Below are 18,530 nucleotides of genomic sequence, written 5' to 3'. Positions count from 1 at the left end.
AGCAGATGAGGTTCTGGTATTTATCCAGATGTATAAATGTGTCTTTTGTATATCGTATCGGCTCCGTCAGCGGAGGCGGGACTTCCGCTACAAGTAAAGCGACGCTTGATTTGTTCTCTCGCGTTTGTCCTTGCAGGCTCCCGTAGAAACATGGCGTCTCGCCGCTAACAGTGGCAATGCAACAGCGGCCCGCGACCATGTTATTTTACATGACTTTTTGAAACACTATGAAAATGAAATGCAGGAGCACATAATATGTATAAAAAAAGTGGATTGTGGGTCATATAAACCCATAAATACTACGCAGTGTCCCTTTAAGGTAAGGCCGCAAGAAATTGAATTCAGGGGCTGCATGTGGCCCACGGGCCGGGAGTTTGAGTCCTCTGGTGAGTCAGCCGACCAATTTTAACTATGTCACTATAGCAGCAGATTATATCTCTGAACATCACATCGATCCGTGCATTGTTCAGTGATATGATGCCTTTTTTCCTTGCAGTTTATTTTAAATCAGCAACTGTCTATGGGTCACACACACACACACACACACACACACACACACACACACACACACACACACACACACACACACACACACACACACACACACACACACACACACACACACACACACACACACACACACACACACACACACACACACACACACACACCCATCCAGAGCAGCGGTTGATTTCATTGATTTCAATGTTTCAACCGAGCTTCTCAGAAAAAGATAGGGTGTTCTCAAACAGACTCAGCTGTGTGTGTGTGTGTGTTGCACATTAAACGCCTGTGGCCTTGAAACGTCTGGATTAACTATCTGCCAAGGTCGAAACGAAACCATGAGTCAGTGTCACTGAGCTGTTTCCTACTCCAGAAAAACTTGCTGAATGCCATCGTGTGTAGTTGTTAACTTCTGTTTTAACCCTGGCTCATTGTGGTTGCACATGAAATGAGGAACAAGGGCCCTGTTTTGTGTGCCATCCACACACGAGCCAAGGGGTTTTTCTTGTTGTGTGGGTAAAGACGCTTGCATGATGACTGCATACTGGAAGATGCATAGTTACAGATCGTGCAGGAGGAAAGTGTTGCCAAACTCATTACTGCTGATTATAGACTCTTGTCTTCTCTACCGGGGGATACTTGCTCTTAATTTAGTGTGAAAGGTAACAATCTTTATATAATGTCATCTCATATTTCATAAGCATCAACATTTTACAACCGTGGGTTGAGTACATAAGTTTAATTTAATGGAGCAAGCATATCGCATAATTGGCCGGGGGCAGTAATTACAATTGATTAATACTAATTATTATTACGATATAATTTTCTTTTCAATTATCAATATGACAAAATTGTAACAATGACAATTAAAACTGAAAAGACATTTGAGAGAATCTTGATTTCCAGGTTTGGTAAACACTGACTGAATATTTTCTAATCTCAGAATGTGAATATTTTCTAATCTCGGAATGTGAACATTTTCGAATCTCTGAATGTGAACATTTTTCGAATCTCTGAATGTGAATATATTCTAATATCTGAAAGCTAACATTTTCTAATATCTGAAAGCTAACATTTTCTAATATCTGAAAGCTAGCATTTTCTAATATCTGAAAGCTAACATTTTCTAATATCTGAATGCTAACATTTTCTAATATCTGAAAGCTAACATTTTCTAATATCTGAATGCTAACATTTTCTAATCTCAGAATGCTAACATATTCTAATCTCAGAATACTAACATTTTCTAATATCTGAATGCTAACATTTTCTAATCTCAGAATGCTAACATTTTCTAATATCTGAAAGCTAACATTTTCTAATCTCAGGATGCTAACATTTTCTAATCTCAGAATGCTAACATTTTCTAATATCTGAAAGCTAACATTTTCTAATATCTAAATGCTAAAATTTTCTAATCTCAGAATGCTAACATTTTCTAATATCTGAAAGCTAACATTTTCTAATATCTAAATGCTAAAATTTTCTAATCTCGGAATGTGATTTCCAGGTTTGGTAAACACCGATTTACGGCATTTTTCAACACTTTCCTACATTCTATGTACAAAAGAATACTCTTATTAATCGAGAAAATAATTGACAGATTACTGGAGTCTAAAAATAATCCACGTTAGTTGCAGCTCTAATGCGGACATATGTGCATAGTATGACCCAGATCTTATTTCCTGCGCGACTTTCCCTGGTGAGACTTGAGGCCTTTAATCGTCTTTTATTACTAATGTTGATACATGTTTCTGTTCCAGATCTCCAGAACAGTTGCGTGGTTTTTCTTATCTTGCTTCACACTAACATCTAACGACTCGCTGTGCGTTTCCCCAACAGGCCCCCCTGTCCAGCCGCAGGAAGAGCAGATGGACTTTGGCGCCGCGACCCCTGAACCGAGAGACGATGCCATTTTGTCACAGGTATTCAAACGGTGTCAGTGTGACAGGGCAATGTCAGCGCTGCAGCAATAGAACATGCAATGTATTCAACTCCGCGAGTCTCGTGTGTGTGTGTGTGTGTGTGTGTGTGTGTTTTAGGATGCATTAAACGGAGTGGAGGATCTGAGTGACGAGGAGAAGGTCAAAGGGAAGGCGGAGCGACGGAAATCCAAGAGAAAGGTCGGCAAACAAAACCACTGAGCCCCCGTCAGTAAAGATCCTTTTTGATAAGTTGACTTTATATCATTACGTCTGTTTCAGCGCCAACGAAAACGTAAGAAACAAGAGCAGGTGAAGCAGAGCGACAACGCCGAGCAGGTGAGTCGCATCGATTACAGATTAGCCTTTTTTCTACCGCGAATACCCTCGATATTTACCTTTTTGTTTATATACGCTCTGACGCGTTAGGACGACGAGGATGGAGGTGCCGAGTCTGAGCTGGATGAGAGCGAGTCGGAGGCGGAGGTCGTCGCCGCCGAAGACGAGAAAGCGAGCGTACAGAAAGAGGAGAAAAGCGACGCCCAACCGTCCGCTCCGCCCGCGATTCGACGACATCAGAAAAACAATTCTCGAGCCGCCGAGGAGGTCGGTGCTCCGGCGTTTGGACTCGTTTTATTCGTCGATTTTCCGTGCGATGTTCACGTCTTCTTCTTCTTCTCCAATGCTGCAGGAGCCTGAATGGGACGTGAGCAGCGCCTTCTTCGCCAACGCTGCTAGCCACATCAAACCCAAAGGATCGGGTCGCAAGTCCAAAGAAAACAAGGAGAACGAGGCCAAGAGGGAGGTAAGTGAACGTGTGAACGAACGTGTTCGGCGCATTGTGCAGCGAGTCTCTCTTATTGGATATTTCCTGGTGGCCTGCCGTGAACTCTCGGCTTGAACGGCAGCGTCGTGACGAGCAGGAAGAAGGCGACGCCAAAGGGCCGGGTCGTAATTACCACATTCCGCGTTTCCGCGGAGAGCTGCTTCACATTCATGCGTGTGTGCACAAGCATTCCCCAAACACAAGGGTCCTCGTCGGTCTAGTGTTCAACACATATATACACATACTCTGTTCAAGAAGCAGTATGTTTTCTTTAGGAAACCTTGAGGAAACTTTGAGGAAACCTTGAGGAAACCCCCCTCCCTTGTTGTACTGTTTCCTTGTATTCTTTGAGTGTCGAGAAGTACATGTGTGGGTACGGGTTGGACTTCCTCCTGTAACCTCAAGCAAGTTTCTATGGTTACGGGGCTTCTTGGTTTTGCACCGTACAAAACGAGCTTGTTGCCACCAACACGCAGAAATTGAAAATATTAACATTTAAGAAGCTGAAAATTAACAGAAATTGAAAATATTCACATTTAAGAAGCTGAAAATTAACAGAAACTAGAAAATATTCACTTTTAAGGAGCTGAAAATTAACAGAAATTGAAAATATTCACATTTAAGAAGCTGAAAATTAACAGAAACTAGAAAATATTCACATTTAAGAAGCTGAAAAATTACACAAAAAAAATATTCACATTTAAGAAGCTGAAAATTAACAGAAACTAGAAAATATTCACATTGAAGAAGCTGAAAAATCAAAGAAACTAGAAAATATTCACATTTAAGAAGCTGAAAAATGACAGAAACTAGAAAATATTCACATTTAAGAAGCTGAAAAATCAAAGAAACTAGAAAATATTCACATTTAAGAAGCTGAAAATTGATTATCAAAATAGTTGATGATTAATGTAGTAATCGATTAATTGAGTAATTGTTCTAATGTATTTGTCATGTATATGCATAGAAACGGCCGATTGCTGCTTGACACTTTGTTCAAAGGAAGTATTTCACAAATACTTCTCTTTCTGCTGATTTGCAAAACGATGATGTGATCTGATGATGTCATCAGATGACTCAAATCACTGGCCTGAATTATTGCTTCAGTCTGTCCTTGTTGGTGACGGCAGTGTTTTTTTTCGTCTGGCTGTTCTAAACTCTTGTGTGTGTGTGTGTGTGTAAGTGGACTTTGTTATCTGTATATATGCACTCGCTGTACGATGAAGCTTAAACTTTGCTCATTGGTGCAGACGCACAACACAAAAACACTCCCCAAAGCTGCTGTCTGTGCTCATCCATATGCATTCTTTTTTCTTTTTTTTTTTTTTCCTTACAGACAAACGGAACTGACACCATCACCAAGAAAAGCACATCACTGACAGGCAAGGAATGATAACTCACAATAACTCGAGGGGAAAATGATTGATTTACATTTACGTTACGTTCCTGCAGTTAAAGCTTTGTTTTCTCTCTGTCCTGCAGAAAAAGGGATAAAACTGGTGCAAGAGGGGCAGTACACACAAGCAGCCACTATGTTTACAGAAGCCATCAAATGTGATCCAAAGGATTACAGGTAACGGCGCCTGTGGTTATGGACATTTAAGACAGCGCCGTCAACATTCAAAGTGGCCTTGCTTTCATTTTCACATCATTCTTACTGGTTAAAGTTAGTACCTAGGTCTCTGGTGTCCTAATGAACATGTCTGTGACATGCTTTGGTCAAAAATACCTTAAGGATGAAGCATCACAGCAGTTCAAACACTCTGCCAAAACAGCCCTGTTCAGAACGCTCGGTTTTGAGTGCCTGTCTCTTTAAATATGTAAATGAGACACAGGAAACTACGTCAGCGTCACTGAGGCTAACGGCAGCTAACAGCAGTTAGCATTTGGAAAAGCCATCATTTGCTGATTCGAGCTGGCGCATTGCCGTCATATATAAAATGTAAATCCTCTGAGGCTGGAAGTTTGTGTAGAACTCTGTGCTGCACTGTGCAGCCAAGAATAGAACACTTTGCCGACTTCCGCTATTCTGGCCGCTATCACCCTCACCTGCACTCTCGTGTTTTTTAGGGACAAAGCGGAGCCCCGCGACACAACAGTTCCAGGAAATGTGTCATTGTGACGTAGCAATGAGCGCGGAAGTCAACATCGCGCGTTTTATCTCCTGTACTTAGACTGTGGCGTTTTTCCACACTTTGCCGACTCATCGGGCCTCCAGAGTCCCAAATAATATGGATTAAAATGATTAAAAAGTTGATTTTGCATAATATGTCTCTAATATTTAAACTGCTTTCTAGCTAGCATCATTTCCAGCACGATGCTAAAACACATTCACGTTCTGGCCGTTAGCATAGCCTTTAGCGTTCATGTTTTTAGCACATCTTGAGACTTGAGTATTTTACTTCACTTTACTTTCTAAGCACTCCATGCTCTCCTCTCCGCTGACGGAGGGCGGCGAAGTTAAGTAAAAGATACAACAAAGGTGCGGCTCGTTTAGTTTTTCGAGCGCCGACAGCGTGATATCACGTTTCATGCAGGCTTGAAAAACACCTCAGGGCACATACCGAGCGATTGTCCTTTAACAGAGGCTTAAGTAATTCTGTTGGCAACTAAAAAGATGGATTACAACTTACTTCAATGACTCAACGGAACGGTATGAATTAACCCCAAAACAATGAAGAGAATAGCATTGTCGCTAACACAATGGTGTCCCCATGTACCTGTGTCATTAGTGCTGCGGAGTCATTACAACCACAACCATAATAATAATAATAATCTATCGATAAAGTAAGTTGTGTCTGTCTGTGGCGGGCATATCTCGCTGACCGTTAGTCAGATCGCCCTAAGACTTTGTATATGGGGTGAGCATGGCCCGATGGTGTGCATCCTTGATTTTCAATTTTTTTTGGAGGAATTTTAATTTTCGCGGATTTATCACGCTGCACTTTTGCTGTTTTATCACCAACACGTGAGCACATATTTATTTTGCATTTGCATGCTACTACTTTGAGGCAAACCTGTTCTAAAGGTAAGCTAACGAGGCATTAGTGTAGGGCTAACATATTACAAACACTGTGCAACGCCATTAGGCACAACGCAAACGTTTTAATTTTCGATTAGCATTAGCGTGGCTGACGGTCATGTTAGCCTAAAGTTACGTTCCTTATCATGCATTACCATAAATGCTCCCATAACATAACAGCTCCCACTATAGGAATACATACTTCCTACGGACACTGCACTAGTAATAATAATAATAATAAATCTGAGTATGTTTTGAAACATGTTTCTTTTGCGTGTCCTTTAGGTTCTTTGGTAATCGGTCCTATTGCTACTACTGCTTGGAGCAATACCCTCAAGCCCTGGCCGACGCCGAGCGCGCCATCCAGCTAGCCTCGGACTGGCCCAAAGGATACTTCCGCAAGGGCAGCGCTCTCATGGGCATGAAGGTGGCTAACGGGGACTTTCTGTAGTTATGAATAAATGTATTCAACATTTGCTTTTGTGGTGACATTAGCTTGTGTTATTAACTTGTGTGTGTTTGCAGCGGTACAGCGAGGCAGAGAAAGCGATGGAGCAGGTCCTAAAACTGGACAAAAACTGTGAGGAGGCCGTCACTGACCTCTACAACTGTAAAGTGCTGCAGTTAATGGTGAGTGCGTCCATTTTCTACCGATTTATCCTCCACGTCAGTAGAATACTCCATTACAAAAACATTTGATAGCTGCAGCCCTAGTAAGCTACATCAACTACATCAGCTAACATCAATGTTTACGCTAGCGTGTGCCGGCAGCGCTAGCAACTGGATGCTATCGGCTCATATGCTCTATCATTGAGGACGTGCTGTTGTAGTACGCCAGTTGTAGTTTGCAATGGTTACACTGCACCTTGTTGGCTTCTTGTTTAAGTACGGTGGCCCTGAGGTGCAAAACACAAACGCAAATCACAAAACGCAAATCAAAAAAACGCAAACCCATGCAAATCAAAAAACACCAAAACATTAACTAAAAACGGAAACGCACATCAAAAAACACAAACGTAGCCTGATTTGCGTTCGTGTTCTCTGATTTGCGTTTGTGTTTTGCACCTCAGGGCCACCGTATTTAAACGTGAGATGGTCCCACACTCTGGACAATTTCTGCTTTTTACGGGCTGATTCACATCTCCGCCATCGCACTAGCATAAATCCGGATGTGCGGTGTGCGTCTGCTAAAACGGTCCGTGTGGAACAATGATCCCTGAGCTGAAAAGGCAGCGCGAGATAGGAATATAAACGAATACTCGAGGCAGAGTTTTTGCCTCTAGGAATTTTTGTAATCGAATTACTCGAATCACTCATCTCATCAATTCATCTTAAAAATTAAACCTTTGCTTTAAATACCCACAGGAGCTTGGTTTTGAAGAAATCCAAAGCGTCCAACTGTTGGATAAATTCTCCTCTGTGCAGGCCGTTCAGGCAGCTTGTTTGGACGCTGCCAGGGGTGAGAAGACAGACACACGTTCATATGTACACAATAATAAATCTAATATAATGCTAAAATCATGTCTACATTCTACTGATAATGCTCTTGTTTTCTAGCTGGGAGCCAAGATCCATCAGTTGTGCAACCAGGGTACGTTTGTTTATCGATTTTAAAAAAGCCCAGGGGATCACTTTTTATATTGTTGTTCTTGTATGAACATTTAATCTCTGTGTGGACTTCACTCAGGAGCCCGTGTCCATCGCTGTGGGTCGGAAACGTGACGACGGAGCTAACGGAAAAGCATCTTTGGGACCTTTTTAAAACGTACGACTCCATTATTCTGATATTTCTCCTCAGTGAACTCAGGAACATGGAATTAAATTAAATGAAATGTTTGTTTTGACATATGTAGCTATGGTGACATCGAGAGTATCCGTGTGCTGCACGAGCGATTCTGTGCCTTTATCAACTTCAAGAATGCAAACATGGCGTCTCGAGCGATGGAGAAACTAAACGTGAGCTTCCTCGACATTTGTTTTCTTCAATCTTTTGTCTTAGTTGTGTGTGTGTTTACACTGACTTACTTTCTTACTTATGTACTTATTTACTTACTTACCTTCTTATTTTCTTACTTACTGACTTACTTTCTTTCTTATTTACGTACTTTCTTTTTTTCTTACTTATTTTCTAACTTACTTACATTCTTACTTATTTACTTTCTTTCTTACTTATTTTCTAACTTACTTACGTTCTTACTTATTTACTTACTTACTTTCTTATTTACTTACTTTCTTTCTGACTTATTTTCTAACTTACTTACTTTCTTACTCATTTACTTACTTTCTTTATTTATTTTCTAACTTACGTTCTTAATTACTTATTTACTTACCTTCTTTCTTACTTATTTTCTAACTTAATTACATTCTTACTTATTTACTTACTTTCTTTCTTACTTATTTTCTAATTTACTTACTTTCTTACTTACGTTCTTACTTATTTACTTACTTTCTTACCTATTTTCTAATTTACTTACTTACGTTCTTACTTATTTACTTTCTTACTTACTTACTCATTTACTTACTTTCTTTCTTACTTATTTATTTTTTAACTTACTTTCGTTCTTAATTACTTATTTACTTACATTCTTACTTATTTACTTACTTTCTTTCTTATTTATTTTCTAACTTACTTAGGTTCTTAATTACTTATTTACTTACTTTCTTACTGATTTTCTAACTTACTTGCTTACGTATTTACTTACTTTCGGTCTTACTTATGTTCTTAATTACTTATTAACTTACTTTCTTACTTACTTACTTATTTACTTACTTTCTTTCTTACATATTTATTTTCTAACTTGCTTAGGTTGTTAATTACTTATTTACTTACTTTCTTATTTTCTAACTTACTTACGTTCTTACTTATTTTTTTACTTAGTTAATCTCTTACTCATTTTCTTTCTCTTCACAGGGTTATTGTATTGAGAACACGCGCCTCGTGGTGCGCTATCCTGACCGCCGTACTCAGAGGGTACTTCCTGTTCCACTTAAGACCTGTATCCCTGTCACGCAGCAGCAGGCGGCGGCGGCGGGGGCGGGCTTGGGCGCGGCTGCTGCTGGGTACGAAGCTATTCATCCTCACTGTAAACACTGAAATTGAACACTCGGCAGCCACTTTATTAGGTACACGGCCCGTTCTCTGTGAACCGCACAGATGGTCAAATGCAGTTTTTGAAACGCTGGCTTAATCTACATCTAGTGCTACTTTATAAAGAGGCTGGTGAGTGTACGGTGACCCTACGCTTTTTTAAAAATACCTCATATCAATATCATCTTCTCGTCCTGTGCCCAGACCTCGGCGACGCGGGCCCGTAAACGAGGACGAGTGTTACTTTTGGAGAACCACTGGCTGCCACTTTGGGGAGAAATGCCGCTACCAACACATTCCTGAACAGAAAGGCAAAGACCGGAAACCCTGGCAGCCTTGAACTCGGTTTACTCTCCGTCTCAGTAGTGCACAGGAAAAAGAGGGATTACACAACAACCGCGAGGAAGCTGGTACTTTTCTTTTTTACCCGCACCAGGTTCTCTGTTCCTTTCAAATATTAACTGTGGCAGAAATGGACCACGTTTAGTCAAAGGATCAGAGCCAGGTACATGATGACCTTTTTGTGCTTTAAAAGTGTTTCAAAACATCACAGGCTGACAACAAGGGGGGGGGGGGGGAGGAAGTGAAAGTGCCTTGGTTCATTATTGGGAGAAACGAGTGATGAATCTGTTCTGTAAAGCGAGGGAGTCGTCAGTCACGGTGCTGACGGCCCTTCCTTTTTATTTTTTTTTTTACAAAATTCCATTTTACGAAGCAGTGTTTTCCTCCCTTTTCCCCCCTACAGTACAATATAACTTCACGGCTCTGTGTGAAGTCGAACCTGTTCAGTTACTTAGTGTCTCTCTATGTCAATACCAGCACGCTGTCCGCTGTCCACCAGAGCAAAGACGTACTACAAGACACACGTACTTATATAATTATAGTTCCTCCCGTTTTTTTGTTTTGTTATTTCAACTCGTAAGCTACAGGGATCAGGAGAAGAAAGAGGAGGAGGAGGAGGAGGAGCCTTCATCTATGTAGCCTTAAGATGATCAATAGTGGGTAAATTGTACACAGACTGAACTGAATGAGGGATTGCAGGATTGTTGTGTTGTTGGACTAGTTTGTACGTCACTTTAACTCGGTTACTGCGCGCGCTGCACGTCCGTTACGACGAGTCGTTTGTACGACGATGGAAAGACGGCTGTGGCGTTTACCTGTTCTCGGCGAGGCTCCTGTCAAAGTGTTCTTTTTTTGTTGTCGTTTTCGTCGAGCCGGGATATAGACGTGAATTCCTCCTCCCCCCCGGAGCAGTGAATCTGGGAAGGAAAGAAAGAAAGAAAGAAAGAAAGATGACGATTCTTGAACTCGATGCACAAAGTAGCCTTTGTTCTTGCACTGCGTTAACATGACGGTGCTTTGTTTCTATGCAAAAGTGTCACGTGCCCGATCGTGTCACGTCTGTGGCGGACGTCGGCCCGCTCGCTCGCCCGCCCGCCCGCCCGCCACCACCTCTTCATAGATGTTCTGTTGTTGTTGTTTTTGGAGGTCGTTGACGTATACGACGACGACGTCGTCATCGGCAAACTCGCGCAACGCTTAACGGGACTTAACTATTTTAAAAACCTTTATGAGAAAGCAGTATTTATTTATTTTTAAACGCACGGGGGCCTCCATTTCAGTATTTCATTGAACCAAAGAACGCCTTCGACCTCGACGACGACGGCTCTGCACTGAAGACGGCTTCATTCTTTAAGAGTATCAACACTAGTCCATTTACAACAAACAAAAAAACCCTATTAGATCGACACCTTGGGTTAAATTCACAATACGTTCACATGGAATAAAAAGCTATGCACGTTATGCATAGTGAGAGCTATTTATTTTATTTATAACTGACCTCGTTTTATTTTACAACATACCTTGGGAGCCAAATCCAGCTTTTAAATTGGGCTTTTTTTTGTCTTTTTTTTACGCAATGACGGACGAAAGAAAGGGCAATTAATGCTTATTTGTGGCTTTAGAGGCGAGCATTATTATTATTATTATTATTACTATTATTACTATTAATAAAAGACCAATAGGTGCAAATAATCACGTGCTGCACTTCTGCATTTTATATTGTGGCTAAGAACGAGGAATTGGACGCCAAACTTCTGAAGTCTGTACTTCTTTAATTTAAACGGTTGTCCTATTTGACTGGTGATGGTTGTGCGGCGTATTTGTGCTCGCTTGGGTTTAATGTCTTTGTGTTTGTGTGCATGTGCGTGTGTGTGTGTGTTTTTTTTTTTTTTAATTCTTTTTATTCACTTTCAAACTCTTACAGAAAATGTATTATTAAAGCATATGATTTACATATTATTGGTTAACCAGAACACTGCAATCCTGTTAATCCCCCCCTAAATATTTTGTATTGTCGCACTGCAAACAGAGTTTTTATATTTAATAAATGAACCCATCTGCACCACGTATTTCTGACTCCTTTTTTTTTATATATTACTGAGAATGTTTATTTATTTATTAGTTTATTTCGGGCATGACAGTTAAAGGTGCCATATGTAAGAATGTGGCCAAAAACAGTTACTCCATTCAAATTCAAAATACTGAGGTCTTTTTAGACCTTTAGGTTTCGTTTTTTTGACGTAACTGGCAACCCGTGGTCACTCGGCAGCTGTGATTCTGACTGCAATGATTGGTAGACGGCGGTAGGTGGCGCCACATGCCAAAACATGATTTGCAGTCTGCAAAATATATTTTTTAATGCAAATATTTTGTCTGTACTGTCGTTGTTGGTGAGTTCAGTTTGTTATATGAACATTATTCCTGAGTCTCTGTGACATATTAGGACGATTTTATGGCCAGTTGCTTTAGATATATTACATAATGCACCTTTAAATCAACATCAGCACACATCATCAGTTTAACTCATACACATTTTTTGTGTGTGCGTCTGTCCCCCCTGACGTCCACCAGGTGGCAGCACTGCACTTGAAAGGTGTTGCATGAAATTATGTCACCACCAGCCAGTTTACACAATGCGTGTACACTCACATTCATCTTTTCTGATCTCCAGGAACCAAAGTTATTCCTCGTGCCTGAACCCACAGAGAAGTAAATCAGTCTGTGTGTCTGTGTGTGTGTGATACGACAACCCTGCTATCATTCAGAGGAGATACTCGTTGCGGCTGCCATTAAAGGCGCATTAAGGATTATTCTGCAACCTCGCAAACAAATGTCTAACATGAGCCGAGGGACGTATTGGGAAAAGCAGCCCTTTTACGTCGTAAATGACATTTTGAATACAGAGCATCTGTGCGCTCACGCCAATACTTAAAAATCAACAAATAGAGCAAATAGCAAACCACAGTCATGTATTTTGGTCATGTAAAGTTTGAGGTGTTTTTTTTGGGAAGATTCTGTTCGAGAACTGTCAAATAGTTTTTGGCATCTCTGTTAATAAAAATCCATTAGTTTTATACATATTTGTTTTTAATAATAAGATTAGCATTAATGAAACAAATTACAAGAAATTGGTTAAAAGATGAAACTTTAAGTAATCACAAATGGAAGGATCTTGTAAATAAGATATACGTAATGGAAAAAATAACAATGAGAATTAGAAATCAAGTTTAAAAAAAATGGGAAAAATGGGTAAGATATATAACAAGTAATATCTCTAATGATTTGTACAATGTTTCTCATAGATATTATATATATATATGTTTGTTTCTGAAAATGTATCCTCTGACTGAAACCTTATGTAATTATTTGAAATATTATTATTATTTTATTTTTCCCCGTTGTCTGTCTGAAGAAAAGGATAATTAAAAAAAAAAAAAAAATCATTTTGAAAATGATTTTTACTATTTTAATTCCCTTTTTGAGAGTAAAACCAAGTTATACTACACTTAAAGTCCTTTAAAGTAACTGATATTGGGTCAGTGTGTTGCAGATTTAACTGGGACTGGGCTCGTTGTCGCGACCTCGCGTATCTACTGATACGGACGTGCGGTTCAGTTGTTAACCACGTGTCCGTGGTGAAGCCGTAAACAACACAACGCTCTAACTGTGTCACAAATACTACACTTTTATGCGATTTCTTCATACTTTGAGTGCAGATGGTTTGGATCGAACGTGGATCGAGTTTCCCCGCTGCAACCCTCAGTCCTGTAATCTACGCAGCATAATCTCCGTACTGGTTTTATTGGGTACCCACTTTTTTAGATGTTTTCTATATAAATAAAACAACCTTTTATGACAAAATAGATCCTTTGCACAGCAGCCATTTTGGCTCGTTATACAGCAGTAAAAGCACAGGTGCTATTGATCACATGCTACGAAAAGCTGATGATTCGTGTTTTCCAAATATCCAACTTTTTTATTGACTTGTCATTTTTGAGGAGATTAATAAAAGGTGCATAAAAACTCTACAGCTCCACAGCGCCCCCAAAAGGGGAAAACAGAGGCAAAATTGAGTTCAACCGAATTTCCTGAAACTTAGTGTGGAGATGTCATAGACCATGAAGAACAAAAAAGTTGACCGTAACCATGGCCTGAACTCAACAGGAAGTCGGCCATTTTCTCTTCGCCCCAAAACAGGAAGTGCCCTACGTATTCGGCATACATTGAGTTCCACGGAATTTCACGAAACTTGGCAAGAAGATGTTATAGACCAAGACAAAGAAAAAAGTCGACAGTAACCATGGCCTCAACTGAACAGGAAGTCAGCCATTTTGAATTTGGAAGACCATTTTGGCGATTTGCACCCTACATAAATGAGGCCGACATAAAAAAAAACCTACAGCAATTTTATACTAGACGCATTAAAGACGAAAAGTTATCGTAAAGGTTTTTCAGATTCAAAACAGCGCTGTCACGGCAACCCTTGGCGTTTTGGCGAATTTGGACCATTCATCCCGAAACAGGAAGTGGCGTATGGATTTGGCATACATTGAGTTCCACGGAATTTCCTGAAACTTGGCAAGAAGATGTTATAGACCAAGACGAAGAAAAAAGTCGACCGTAACCATGGCCTCAACTCAACAGGAGGTCGGCCATTTGGAAGTATTGAGACCAATAGGCTTTGAGTCTCTGAGGACGTCGAGGACGCCATGTTAACGGCGTGTCCCTACGTGCTCCTATAGCCGCCGTGAAAGTAAAAGCTTTATGGAGACGGCACGGCAGCATGGGCGAGCGCGAGGAGGTGCTGCCGTTTGAAAAGGCACTTGTTTATTGTTGGAGAGCGTGTATTTATTTCATGCCTCCACAGATTGTGGGTTCAGGGCAGAGCCGTTTTCGGTCGGCATAATTAGAGAGGTGGAGAGAGGGAGCGAGAGAGAGAGAGAGAGAGAGAGAGAGGACATTGCCACAGAGAGCTGCTTTGCTCAGATTCAAGAGACCTGGAACTTTATTACCCAACACACACACACACTGAGATGTTATGTACTGGGACACCTGTCTGATCCAGTTTGATTAGTCTGAGACGCAAGAGGTATAACGACACACACACACACACAAAGTAATGATATTTATATATTTTTTTACCTCTCTCTTTTTCCCTTTCTCCTTCGGCCTTGAAGATCCCTCTGATTTGAGTCCGCTAATAGGGGGTCTGCGCTTCCTGTTTCGGGTTTACCATCCAGGGAGGGACCACCATCTTGCCACCCAGTCGCACCATTACTAGCACACACAAACATCTCAATTACAGCTTCAAAAGTTTACACGTGAGAGCACACACACACACACACACACACACACACACACTTTCAGACCCCGCTGTATAATTTAATTAATGTGTAATTTTTTCTTTTTCACCCTTTTGGAAATCTGCATACAAAGTGTTTTTTTTTGTTTTTTCCTGTGGTATTTGCGCTGTCATGACGGTGTTTTTTCACGTCTATGAATAACCTTAAAACGGCGCCCACTGAGGTTTGCTTCAAACCTGAAATACAGTCGATCAACACGACACCCCGAGGCCAAACATTTCCATGTTGCTAAAAGTGTCTCCAATCCTCCAGAAATGGCTTTAAAAAAAATAAACAAATAAAGTTCAAAGGTTCAGGAAAAGAGCCCGAGGAGAAACGTACTGTAGCACGTACACAAAACACGGCCTTTAAACATTATTTTAATCTTAATCTACAAATAAAGGAGTTAAATCTTAATGTTTCCTTACATTCCGTAATGACAGGTTACACTCAGTAACATAAACCTGGACAGGGGGCGGTATCGCGTAAAAACTCTCAAAGTCACGTGGTTCACCGTGGCTACGGTGATGAGGCCGCTGCACCTATTTTAGTGTCGGTGGTTTTTTTTGCAGCCATCTCAGCGAGGGGAAATATCTAACCCTGCGGTGGCGGAGGCGCTTCTTTAGGACACTCGAAACTCGACGTTTGAAACTATTCTGGTGCCAGCATGCTTCCGGTCGGTTACGCTCGCACACGTTTGCGCACCCCGAACACTTGTTTTTCGTGTTCGACAAGTGTGAAGCTGGTCGGCTTTTAAACTCAAAATGACCTTCTAACCTGGAAAAATCAACTGTTTGGTGGTTAGAAATTGAAGTTAGATCTTTTTTTATCCATTAAAGTGTTTGTTTGATGGGTAAAAAAAGTGACAAAAACAGATGTTAAAGGTGCCATATGTAAGAATGTGGCCAAAAACGGTTACTACATTCAAATTCAAAATACCGAGGTCTTTTAGGTTTTGTTTTCTGACGTAACTGGCAACCCATGGTTGCTCGGCAGCTGAGACTCTACTGACTGCAACGATTGGTAGACGGCGGTAGGTGGTAAACATGATTTGCAGTCTGCAAAAGATTTTTTTTTTATGCAAATATTTTGTCTGTACTGTTGTTGTTGGTGAGTTCAGTTTGTTATATGAACATAGTGTGTCTGTGACATATTAGGAGGATTTTATGGCCAGTTGCTTTAGATTTATTACATAATGCACCTTTAAATCAAAATAACACGGATATACTTAGGGTTAGGGTGAAGCGGGGCCTCAAACTCAAAATTACCTTCTAACCTAGTCAGTTTGGAGGGAAAATGAACTGTAAATTGAAGTTATAGCTTCATAATGCATTAAAGTGTTTGTTTGATGGGTAAAAAAAGTAAGTAAGTAAGTAAAACATTAGAAACAAGCTTATATATAATTCAATGTGAGTTTTTCATGGAAAATGTCCACACAGGAAGCTGTGAAGAAGCCAAATTACCTGTAAAATATGTCAAAAAACCCACTATATTGTGATTAAATAATGATTCATGCTGAGAAATAATCCCACTTTCAATCTCATCCGTGTGGCACAAACGGCAAGTTGCGCGTTTAATCTCAGAGTTCAAGTGTGAATGAGAATAAAGCCTGGCTGCTGTACTCTGCTGTGCTGTTTTTAGACTTTTATTAGACTGTTATAATTCTGCACTAATAAATCTGCTTTTTTTTTTTTTTTTTTTTAAAGCATGTGAAATAAGTTAACACTTCTTCTATGAGCAAAAAAAAAAAAAAAACGAGACCTGGAGGGAAATAAGAGCAGAGGAGGGAGGGAAGGAGAGAGGGAGGAGGAGGAGGAGGAGGAGGAGGAGGGAAGAAGGGAGGATTGACGAAGGAGAACATTTAGTAGACGCACTCCTTCACTCAGTCACTCTCCTTTAAGCGGTGACGTCCTGCACTGCACACACTTGCTGCTGTCAGGTGAGTTGACCTTAACTTCTCCTTATAATAAACTATAATAGATGAGAACTTTATATTCTCGTATCTTTTCATCTAGATTTCTGACTGTAACAGGTGTTTTGAGGGCTTTTCTTTCCTCTTGATTATCTCGTGTGTTGCATTAACTAAGGTTTACTGTGCACTTGCTTGTTGTTTTTGATTTTGTGTAAGTTTGTGCTGGTGGCCTGCAGCGTCGCTGCCCTCTTAAATTAAATTAAATTTGATGAAACCTGCAGTTACAACCTGCTCTGGGGGCACAAAAAGCAACATTTATTCGTGTAAATTGCGTCACAAACACACAGCGTGGGGGTGAAATTATACGGTCGACGTGAGAGGAAAGGTGTTCATTATATACATTTTTGGCTTCCCACCACGGTTTTGCTATCACGGCAAGATTTATCTCTCCGGCTGTGGTTTTTGTTATCGCATGTTTAGCGGCTTCTGTTTGTTTCTTGGATGACGAACAACGGTGGGAATTCTGCCACTGATGAAACGCAACCTGAACAACTTTTGTCCAGAGGATGTCACCGTTGGTCTGTGGTTGACTTCGCCCACCTATGAGCACTTTATGGCCACTTTAGTCTTTTATACACTCTTAGAAATAAGGGTTCCAAAGGAGTCCTTCTACAAGGGTTGAGGTTCTACCTGGAACCATTTGCTTCTGAAAAACCCTTTCCCTGAAGAAAGGGTTTTTCAAGGGTTCTTGGTAACACTAATGGTTCCAGTAAGAACCATTTTGATCCAGAGAACCCTTTAAAACCCCTTTCCTGGTTTTAAAAGGGTTCTTGGTGGAACCTTATATGGTTCTACTTGGCACTTTTATTTCTAAGAGAGTAGGATGTTAATAAAGTTACAGAAAAATGACGTACTGGTCAATTTGAACACCAAATAATAACGTAGGTTATGTACATATGAGGTTAAAAACCACTATGACATAACAACGTAGTGTAATATGTCATCATTTGAGCACTATAACTTCATCTATATGGCACTTTTGAGACATAAATATAAACAAAATTAATAAAATGTAACACAGAGTTCGTTAAGAATGGAAATAATAGTGATAAATATGCAGAATTAAAGGTCTAATGTTAACTTCTCTGCTCACTCACTCCCTCTCCCATGCGTGTCAGGGAACGACGGTGATCGTGACATATACCACAAACTACTGTTTTCTGCCTGCTTGTAGCATCTTTGAGACAAACATGCTAAAATAGTTAATTTATGGACATTTTTACGCACATTTACTGCCCCAAACCCCAAAAAACAAGTGCTTCTATTTTTATTTTTCAACTGTAAATTGAAGCAACAGAGTCTATTTTAAATAAGTTCATACTTTTTCCAGAATAAAAGCTTAAATCTAAATAATAAATCATCTGCTGGGCCAGATACTGATGCTGGAGGGCCAGTTTTGGCCCACGGGCCACCAATTGCTGACCAATTGGACATTTAAAATCATTTGCATCATGTCTGAAAATACAAAACATCTCACCTTCACCTGCAGGCCTCCTCCTCCTCCTCCTCCAT

At 40.4% G+C, this 18,530-nt stretch overlaps 1 protein-coding gene across 1 annotated transcript; it reads left to right on the top strand.

Annotated features, from left to right (window-relative positions):
- Nucleotides 1–352: 352 nt before the first annotated feature.
- Nucleotides 353–9,702, top strand: LOC310933882 (uncharacterized protein; the record flags this gene model as incomplete). The annotated part of the gene is made up of 16 exons (XM_083897452.1): nt 353–386; nt 2,347–2,429; nt 2,547–2,627; nt 2,709–2,765; nt 2,856–3,032; nt 3,118–3,231; nt 4,589–4,634; nt 4,735–4,825; nt 6,560–6,701; nt 6,800–6,904; nt 7,640–7,733; nt 7,832–7,865; nt 7,962–8,039; nt 8,128–8,230; nt 9,186–9,334; nt 9,567–9,702. The coding sequence occupies 16 exons, from the start codon at nt 353–355 to the stop codon at nt 9,700–9,702; spliced, it is 1,524 nt and encodes a 507-aa protein (XP_083753578.1).
- Nucleotides 9,703–18,530: the final 8,828 nt, after the last annotated feature.

This window comes from Microchirus variegatus (assembly GCF_963457635.1).
Source record: "Microchirus variegatus genome assembly, chromosome: 11".
NCBI classification, from domain to species: domain Eukaryota; kingdom Metazoa; phylum Chordata; class Actinopteri; order Pleuronectiformes; family Soleidae; genus Microchirus; species Microchirus variegatus.
This window is presented reverse-complemented; position numbering and strand designations above follow the sequence as displayed.